The following is a 10076-nucleotide window of genomic DNA, read 5'->3' as shown; positions in this document are numbered from 1 at the left end:
TCTTAATAAATGAACAACAAGCAAGTGAATATGTACATTCCCTGAGTAAATATTCTGGTAACAAACTATACATTTCTCACTAGAAATATAATCAAAACTCATTTTAATGCAAAAACAAACTCAAGTCATTAATCTTTCCACAAAAAAATGAGCGAATGTCGGCCATATATGTATTTTTTTTCTTCTCCCAGCTGGAATCTTGAAAGTCACGTGACTAGGACGTAAAACAATAGAAAGCGTATAGGCAGAAGAAACGTAACAGTACCACAAAAAAATGGCCATTAATGTACCTCCACTACGTTTTGCAGTGTGGACCAACGTAGTGGGGGTACATTTTCCCATGAGACTGGGTTGCAAAAGTACATAGTACAGGGGTTAAAGCAAAAATAATCAGTTTGACTGAAAGATAACTGGAGGAATATTTGGTAAGAAGTCCATCACAGGGAAACACAAAAGCCAATTTAGAACACAAAGTGTACTTACTTTCATTTCAACACCTGGCACGAACAATGGCTGGCAAATATCTGGATATGTGCTCATTATATCTGACAAGCCATAGAGCCTAAGCCCTTCCCTTAGCTGCTGCAAAATTGGGAGCAACCTCAGATTCGCATGAAGTACAACTGATCTGTGAAGAGAAAGAGGCAAACAATGATGTAAAATGGAACATTGCTGAAAGAACAAATACTATTCCAGTAACATATTTTCTAATATTAAATATATACAAAATACTGCAATATGGGGGGATCTAATTGTCTAGATAAACTTTACAAAGTTTGCATATAACTGACAGCAATGAGAATAGAAACAACCTGCCATTATAGGTTGTTTGTTAATCATCTTTGTTTATCCCCAAAAATGAGTTATCTTCAAAATCAAGAGCACATAAACACAATACAATTGGACAATTGGTAAAACATTAATAATACAAAAGGAAAAACTCTAGACCAGGGGTCACCAAAATGGTATCTGCTTACACCAAGTTGAACCCCAAGGATTATATGTGGCAGTGGCACTAATGATCTTTTTCTAAAAACAGCACAACCCACCAGTGCACCTAATTTTATTCTTTTACTCTTCCTGTTTATTCTCACTTGCATTTATATAGATTTTAAAAACAACAAAATCTATAACAAAATGGGATTTTTTATTTTATTTTAGATAACGTTATGGTGAACTCTGACTCTTCCAGTTCTAACGTCAGTACTGGTAACCATTTGTAGGACTGAACAACATGAAAGTTGCTCTCATGTTCAAAAATGATGTGCGACCCCTGCTCTAACCTTTAATACATTTAGTGGTAATATCAAGTCAAAAGACAGGAAATATAAATCTATTCAATAAATACTGCATCTGAAGAATAACTCTTGTAACATTAAGTAGTAACAACTTTGGTGGTTAGAAGCACCCTCTCGATTGGACTAGGCAACTGCACTGTATTAAGGAGAGGATGACTTTTGTCGAGAGGTGGGACTTTGCAATGAGACACTCTTATTACTCATAACACAGCAGCACTTTTCTGTAATCATAACTCACCTTGTTAATCCCGCCTTTGAAATTGTACACTACCGGCTACGTAGCATACTGATACACAGTGGATACGACATAAGTCATTCTGGTTTGCCAGGCTCGTGTTGTAGAGATTGTGCATTGTCAATCAAATCAATACAAGAGGTCTGAAGTGAATTTTCATCAGTTATCTATAATTCGTGTAAGGTAACAGCATATTGTACAAAAAACACAAGACAACACACGTACCGCATCATTTCTTGCTTTTTATCCACAAGAATGATTCCTGTATAACCGCAGTTCAAGATGTCTTCGGTGATGTTCAAGAGAGTTGCCTCATTTGCAGACTCAACCTAAAATAAAACAAGTTCCACATTTTTCCACAAGTAAAAGGTGATTGAAAGCTCCAATAATTACTACAGTCACAGCATGCCTGCTTTCTAAGGTTGTTTTCCTTTAGGATCTTAGTTTGCCAAATTTCTCAGGAAGTTGTCTGCTGGAACTGTGACTTAAGGGCATATAAGCAGATGGAGGAATCATGGTTAGTGGTAAAGGTTGACTATAAATTAATAAACGTCACCTGAAAATTAATAAATGTATACCCTGCAAAACTGTCATAGTATACAACAATAGTTTTGGTTAGACTACATATAAAACTACCTTTTAATTTTTAGGAGTTTCTTTTTAGCAGGTATCCTAGTGTCCTCACCTTTGATATAAGATCAATGAAGTAATCATCGACCACATCATTTCTGTCCATGCTTTCAAAGTCCGGGGAACCAGTGCACAAGAATCTATAGCACCAAGGCATCAGGAAGTTTGGAGCTGGTCCAGCTTGAGCCAAGCTCACTGCCATTATTTCTCCAACAGTCCTGAAAAAATGTGAAGCAATCACAACTTAACAATGTTTGAGTATAAAAACATAAAGTAATGGTTTATGCTTTTTTTAACCTTACATGGTGTGTGGATTTTCAAAATTCAACCAACAGATGCAACATAGATTTCAACAATACAAACAAATGAGTGTTCAATTAAGTTTAGACCCACTGGGCTCCAAATGGCCATGCAAACCGTTGTTGACGATAGGATAGAAAAATCCTAAATCTATAAAGAGTGATCTGTGGCAAACTACTGTCTCTGCTGACCCTGCCTTTCAACATCCCCCTAAGTTTATATCGGTCAGCTACATCTCAGGAGTTAAGACTAAGTGCAATAATGCTTTGAATGTTAGCCTGTGTTAGAGCTGGTGTGTTTTCCATTCTGTAAAAATAAACTGTGAAATGCTGCATCCACCAGCCCTGACAACTCCCTGTTTAACCCACTCTCAGCACTGCTCACTTGGATGGCATTTGGGTTTATCCATCCATCCATTTTCTGAACCGCTTAGTCCCTCATGGGGTCGTGGAGGTTGCTGGTGCCTATCTGCAGCGTTTACTGGGCAGCGTTCACGGGGTTCACCCTGGACAGGTCACCAATCTGTCGCAGGGCCATTTGGGTTTATTTACACTTTAATATAAACTGTGGAAGGTGGTGCACCATTTTTCAGCAGATGAAACTAGTTAAAGAACTATGATGTTACTTAACCTATAATCATTAACTTAGACGACAGTGTAAATTAAAACCCTAATTACAAACTTTCTTTCATTATCTATGAATGTTTTACCAGGTTACAATCAACTATTTTCAGAATCAGAAATACTTTAATAATCCCAGAGGGAAATTACTTTTGTTACACCCTCTAGTTACAGTTTAACATGATATATACACACATCCAACTATACAATATAATAAAGATAAAAAATAAGAATAAAAGAGATAAAATATATATAGACATATAGCTCTTCTATATACATATATATATATATATATATATATAGATATATATATATAGATATATATATATATATATATATATGTACGTACGTATATCTATGTATATGTAAAGCCTAAATCCAAATAGAGTGAAAAGTCCAAAAAAGTCATGTTAAATATGAACAATCGAGAAGTTATAACAATAAAAATATACAATTAAAAGTCACATTCTGTACATTGTTATGAAGTTAAACTTAAATCACTGTAAATGACATTTAGGTACATACCGGAAATGACCTTTGTCCAAATCTGACAGGGAATACGTGGGTGCACAGCCATGAACTCCCCTCAAAAAGAAGCGTTTCTCAATCCCTGAAACCATCTCTAAGGACACATCATCATATGCTTTTAGAAAAAACTAAATTAAGCAGTGGAACTACAGAAATTAGATTTGAGTGTTAAAATTACTAAAAATTACATGTGTTCCATAGAAAAACAACAGATGCAAATACATTTATATATAATTCTGATCTCTTATTTTTAATTTGATAAAAATAAGACCAGTAATAGAAAGTATCGTGAGTCTTTATCACAAAAAATGTATAATTAATATTGAAATACCTGTCAAAAATTCCTTACGGAGGGCACCTGTGTCAATGCCAGCTTCACCTATGAAGGTGACTTTCAGTGGGTTGGTTGGGGATGTTTTCTTTTGCCGTTGCCATTGCGCAATGCCTCTTTCCAACAAGTTTTTGCGAGACACAGCAATATCAAAGGTAACTCCATCAGTTGATACTGCATTTGTGATTTCTTTTATCACATCATCAAGACTTATTAAGTAGTAGAGAAAAGAAAAGGGAAATTCAGTTAAATATAATCTTAGAATAAAGAACATAATTACTATTGGAAGTGTTTGTACTGCTGTATACTTCACAGAAGGAATATGGGCAATTTAAATGTATTAGCATATTGTTTCAGCTAGTTTCATATAGGTTGTTAAAGAAAGCAGGAAGAAAAACACAAAAACAATTCTAGAGTTTTATAACGGGTTGGTTACCTTTTTTCTCCACGTTCAGTTGATTTGTGAACCTGGTCTGGTACAGGTGCTTCCTCAACACTGAAAAAGAAAAAAAAGTTGGTTCTCATAGTAGAAATGCAGCTATCCAGCCAGCCAGACAGACAGACACAGAGACAGACAGAAAGATACTCACCTGTCTCCACAACAGCTTGCATGGATCTGTAAAAAGTCCAGTGTATATTCTTCTTGACATACAGGGCAAGCAGCCTTAAATTAAAAACCATAAAAGAAAGTTCAGAGTTTGTTTCTTTGGTCATTTTCACACAGGCTCTGTTCAGATCAACCCAAAGGTTCTGTCTACCTTACGAACAGTATGTTTGGGCCAGTGGGAACCCAACAGCTGCTTCCTGAACCAAACTCACTAAAGTCAATTTAACTTTATATAGTAATGTGCACCGAGCCGCAACAGACGGTGTGAAAACGGCCATAGTTTGTAAGACAAATCTTAAAAAATATATGTATTGACCAATTTTGCAGAAGTTTTACATTTGTAATAGCTTTTCATTCAGTAAAGCTTTTGAACAATCTTTGGTGAAACTGAACAGCTATAATTTTCAGTACAGTATAAGTTAGGACAATTTCCCACTATGATAAAAGAAGCACCAGTCACAAAAAATAAAAATCCTAAAGTTAGTCTTGCTTTACCATAGGTGTCCCTTCAGAAGTTTCAAGGATCTTTGTGTAGTTTGTCCTTAATGTGGATGCAACTGCAGTACCTTTATCATCACTTATCGCATGATGAGACTTTCAAAAAGAAAAGAACATTTAGAAAGCAAAAAATAAAACATTAGGATATTGTACATGTAGATTTTTTTTACCTTACCGTATTAGAAATTTCAAATTCCTCTCCAGAGGATCTGAGGTCAACACAGGTTTTAACATGGACAGCCAAGACTTGCAGTGGCATGGTAGCACTACAAACTTTGCATGTTGCCTTGGGCATGCCTTTAAATTCTTTGGCATCCAAAGGAAGAGGGGACATATCAAGTTTTTCCTGAAGTGGCATTATGTAGATCAGATTTTTCCCACCTCCTGTTACAGATTTCAGAAGGTTGCCATTGTAACCCTCAGTCTCTGGAGGTATAAGTGAAAGTTTTCTCTGCCCCGAACCTCCTAAAAATGATATAATTGAGTGAGACAATAGAAGAGAAGAAAGACAGGTTGTAACAGTTTTACAGATTGTAATACCTAGTGCTTTATAAAGCAGCCAGCCCCCTTGTAAGTTGTTAAGTTTTGGGTAGTGGCTGGTCAGAAGTCCTGAAATCTGTAAAAATTATTTTTTTTCATAAATCAATTAAAATTAGAATTTAAGAAATAAATAGGTCAAAAGAGAGGATCCTACCTGTAAGTGATCAGCAGATTCAGGGAATGTTATACTACGTCTACCCATTCCAGCCAGTATAAGCGTCATCTCCATGCCTGCTTTTGGTGTTTTATCAGTGTTTTCATTGAGCAGAAAAAAATGTAGTGTTACACTTTTGCCACTTGTGGACATCACTCTGGATGGAGAGAAAAAGCGTTTTCTTCCCTTTGCAGAACCTCGGGAAAAAATACCAGGAAAAGACCTATACATTCAAAAGGAACAAAAAAATTACTCACTTGTGTTGAAACAATTAATCAAATTAATCATGATCAGTTATTGAAATACCTTATCTCAACTTAATCAAATCAAATCATTACCTACAGCAATGGTACACAGACTCAAACATATACCATTTGCTGAAACAATAATCTACTCATATTATTAATTTAGTGAAATCAGGTAATGTTTTTGCCATTTAGATTTAATTTGAGATGCTTTATATCTTTTTTATAAATTCCAAGTGCTTATTCTGATGTATTGTGAATTACCACTAAAAATACAATTTTATTGAATTATTCCTTTGTTAATGTAATGTTTTTCTTTTCCTATGTAATATTTTTCCCGCTTTAATACTTTTTTATTCATGTACATCAGTCTGAATTGTCCTGTTACTGAAAAGTGTTGGGATCTGGAGATCTGCCACCTGTCTCCAGCAGAGAGCGCTGTGGGTTTCCTGAGCTGGAGCCTTCTACACACCTGAGGATCATCAGCCCATCAGGAGACCTTCCTACTTAAGCAGCGACCAGACCTGTCTTCAGCGCCGGACTGTTGACCAGTTTTGGTTAGCGGAACCTGAGCCACTACTTGTATTTAGAAACTCTGTCTGCTCTAGAGAGCAACCTGATTCTAACCAGTCTCTGTCCTCTCTGCTCACAGGAAAGCCCGACTGGACTCAGTAGCTCTGGAGGAGCTCATGTTTGGAAACCTGCCTGCCTGCCCAGATAAGCCAAACCTGAAGATCCTCAGCCTGAATCTCCCAACTAGTTCTCAGGAGAGAACTAGGAGAACAACTCAAGGTCTGAACCTCGCTAGCCTGAAGCTAAGCTCTGTCGCTGCTGAGCTCTCTCTGCTGGAACCACATTCTCTGGACCCGACCGGTTCCCCCTCTCTTCTGAACTGTCTGAGCCTCATCAGGTACAAATCTCAATCTAAGACTCAGCCAAGTCATCGTTGCTACCTGGCTAACCAAACTATCCCTCTCTGCAGATTACTCTGTGAAACCAAGTCCCGGACCGGTACCAGAACCTGTGCTTGTTTACTCTGTGTTGCATCTTTAATAAACTGTTAAACTTTTACCCTGCTTCGTGTGGTGTTCTGCATGTGGGTTTAATCACAGAGACCCATCATGACAGTGCTTTGTAAAAAGAGCTGCACATAAGCGGCCACAGGTGCTGGTGCGCCATCAAAAATAAAAAATGACAACTAGATGAAATGCAGTAACGCTCATTTGCCTATGTTTTGGAAATGTATAAGAGCCCAATATGCAGTGCTGGTCTGAGCCAGAATGTTAGAATGTTGCAAAAATATCTAAGAAACAAACGACATTCAGCAATAACTTTGGTGTTCCACCACCTTCAATAAAACTAGTCTGAAGTGCAAAAACATTGGGTGTTTTCAGAAAGTTTTCTGCAGGAGGTGAGGTGGCTTCAAAGAATGATGAACGCACAGAGATGTTGTGCAGAATATGCCATCAAGCCCTTAATAATCGAGCTCCATCATATATCTGAGCTCTGATAACCCCGTATGTTCGTAACATACGGGGCATTCCTCTGGCATGGGAGCTGGCTCGGAGCTCGTCTGCCTGGCTGTGTGTTTCCTGGACGGGGCCGCCTTTTACAGCTGCTTTTTGTGTCTCTGCTTCTGTCTCGTTGAACCCCAGTCGGCCTCAGCAGATGGCCGCTCACACTGAGCCTGGTTCTGCTGGAGGTTTCTTCCTGTTCAAAGGGAGTTTTTCCTCTCCACTGTCGCTACAAGCATGCTTAGTGTGAGGGATTGCTGAAGAGTCAATGAGTCGATGCAATCAACTGGTTTTCCTTAGATAGAAAACTTTGTATCAATTTGACTGGATGATCTGGTTGAACTGTAAAGTGCCTTGAGATGACATGTGTTGTGAATTTGGCGCTATATAAATAAACTGAATTGAATTGAGTCGAAATTAACAGAGCACTTCATTCTCAGACTGCAGGTCTGCTGGTGGTTCCTAGAGTCTCTAAAGGTAGAATGAAGATCTTTTAGTTATCCGTAAACATTTCCAAAAATATCCACTGGACTCCAGTGGATATTTTTGGAAATGTTTACGGAATGACTATGACCTGGATGACTGAGAACCTTCATCAGCATTTAGTTATCAGGCTCCTCTCCTGTGGAACCAACTCCCAGTTTTGGTCCGTGAGGCAGACACCCTGTCTACTTTTAAGACTAATCTTAAAACTTTCCTTTGTGACAAAGCTTCTAGTCAGAGTGGCTTATGTTACCCTGAGCTATCTCTATAGTTATGCTGCTACAGGCTTAAGGTTGCTGGAGGACATCAGGGTCTATTTTTCTAATTTTCTCACTCTACTGAGTTCTACCGTTCTCCAGTTTTGTGTTGCTTGTCGTCATTTCTGCTTTTAACTTTTGTCTCTCCGTCTTTTTTTTTCTTCATAGTAGGTACACCTGGTCTGGTGTTGTTAGCCGTTAATGGGGAGTTTTTCTTTCCACTATCACTTCATGCTTGCTCGGTATGAGAGATTGCTGCAAAGCCATCAGCAATGCAGACGACTCTCCCTGTGGCTCTACGCTTCTTCAGGAGTGATGCTGCTTGTCAAGACTTTGATGCAATCAACTGGTTCCCTTAAATATAGGAAATGTTTGACCAGTCTGTATAATCTGATTGAATTTGACTTTGTAAAGAGCCTTGAGATGACATGCTTCATGAATTGGCGCTATATAAATAAAATTGAATTGAAAGAGCTTGAAATATAGCCATGTTATTAGGAAGTTATAAGACTGAAAAGACAAGACATTTTTTGTACTCCTTGTCATTTTCAGATAAAATTAAATAAAGTTACATTAGCCATGCCTTCCTCTATTTTGTTCCTATTGTGTAGTGGGTTAAGAAAATATTTAATAAAAAATGTGAGGGCCAAGTAACAGCCCTACGTTCTCCTCTGAGAAAAAGACTAAAAATGTTGCACCCCTGTTTTTAAATAAACTCGCCTTCCCTTAATGTTTTTTTTTTTTGAAAAACATTCAATTCAATTTTATTGCGCCAATTCATGAAGCATGTCATCTCAAGGCACTTTACAAAGTGTAATTCAATACTTTTTAAATGTCTTTAAATGTAGTCAAATATTGTGGTCAGTAACAGATATTCCCTTAAGAGAATAATAGAAATATATCAAGTTTTATTTTGTTTTGTAAAAACCTTGCAAAATTGAAGATATTGTTTTGTTTATTAAAATAATTAACTTACCTAGACATTTCGTGATGCACTGTAGTGGGTGGTGTCTGTTGAGGTGTTAAATGTGTTGACTGGGTTGGGGGGGCAGTTGGTGTGGTCTGCTGAGGTCCATCCGCTTGAAGCTGCGCACTCAGTAATGTCACAAGATTTCTTGCAACCTCTTGTATGGAACCAGTCTTAAAATAAATTAAGCACTTTATTCTACATATAAAATACTTTAATACATAATCAACATAAAGTATAAAAAAATTCTACAGGTAATTATGAACCATTTTTGCTTTGACATATTGATCAAGCTCCAGAAATATATTTCACAATTTTTACTGTTCATCACATTTATTTAATCAGAACCTGCCGGAAAATGTCTCTGCAGTGCACTGAAGGTTCTGGGCTGTTTCTCTGTCCTGGTCGGCTTTCTAGGTTAACATGGACCGCAGCACTCTACTTATAAGTGTCGACAGAGCTAGCTGAAGTAATTTTAACTCCGACAGACCTGTACAATAATTAATAAAAAAAAAAATAGTAAAACTAAGGAAAAACAGTTAATACTAGTAAATGTTCAAAAACGCCTTATTTTAGCAATATTTGTTGCTTGTATTTTTTTTCTAACTCCGAGTCTGTTAGCATAGAATGATCTCCTCTTGAAATGGCCCGAACGTAACGTTAGATATATCTGCTGCGACGTTACAGTATTAAAGCCTCAAAGTGCTAAGCATTGATAACGGACATAACACATGAAAAAAAAAAAACCCTACATTTCCTGAGTGCAAAATATTATCATTTTTATAGGTTCAATGCAACAACAGAGGAGGAAAGGTAACATAAAAGTAAAGTCATAATGAAAAATCGATTTGATTTTATATATATATATA

General features: G+C 37.1%; 1 protein-coding gene across 1 annotated transcript in view; it reads right to left on the bottom strand.

Moving 5' to 3' along the window:
* LOC107094901 overlaps positions 1-9378 on the bottom strand; it is an 11956-nt gene extending 2578 nt beyond the window's left edge. The window contains exons 1-12 of the mRNA XM_015390792.1: positions 9217-9378; positions 5742-5964; positions 5588-5663; positions 5223-5512; positions 5045-5143; positions 4533-4606; positions 4379-4438; positions 3943-4151; positions 3609-3705; positions 2219-2381; positions 1759-1862; positions 484-628 (exon numbers count right to left, since the gene is read on the bottom strand). Of these exons, the coding sequence (XP_015246278.1) occupies positions 484-628; positions 1759-1862; positions 2219-2381; positions 3609-3705; positions 3943-4151; positions 4379-4438; positions 4533-4606; positions 5045-5143; positions 5223-5512; positions 5588-5663; positions 5742-5964; positions 9217-9224 (1548 nt within the window). The 5' untranslated portion in view covers positions 9225-9378. The remainder of the gene's footprint in view (positions 1-483; positions 629-1758; positions 1863-2218; positions 2382-3608; positions 3706-3942; positions 4152-4378; positions 4439-4532; positions 4607-5044; positions 5144-5222; positions 5513-5587; positions 5664-5741; positions 5965-9216) is intronic.
* Between the last annotated feature and the right edge of the window lie 698 nt (positions 9379-10076).

The sequence above is a fragment of the Cyprinodon variegatus genome, unplaced genomic scaffold (genome assembly GCF_000732505.1).
Source record: "Cyprinodon variegatus isolate N-32 unplaced genomic scaffold, C_variegatus-1.0 Scaffold513, whole genome shotgun sequence".
Classification (NCBI taxonomy): domain Eukaryota; kingdom Metazoa; phylum Chordata; class Actinopteri; order Cyprinodontiformes; family Cyprinodontidae; genus Cyprinodon; species Cyprinodon variegatus.
This window is presented reverse-complemented; position numbering and strand designations above follow the sequence as displayed.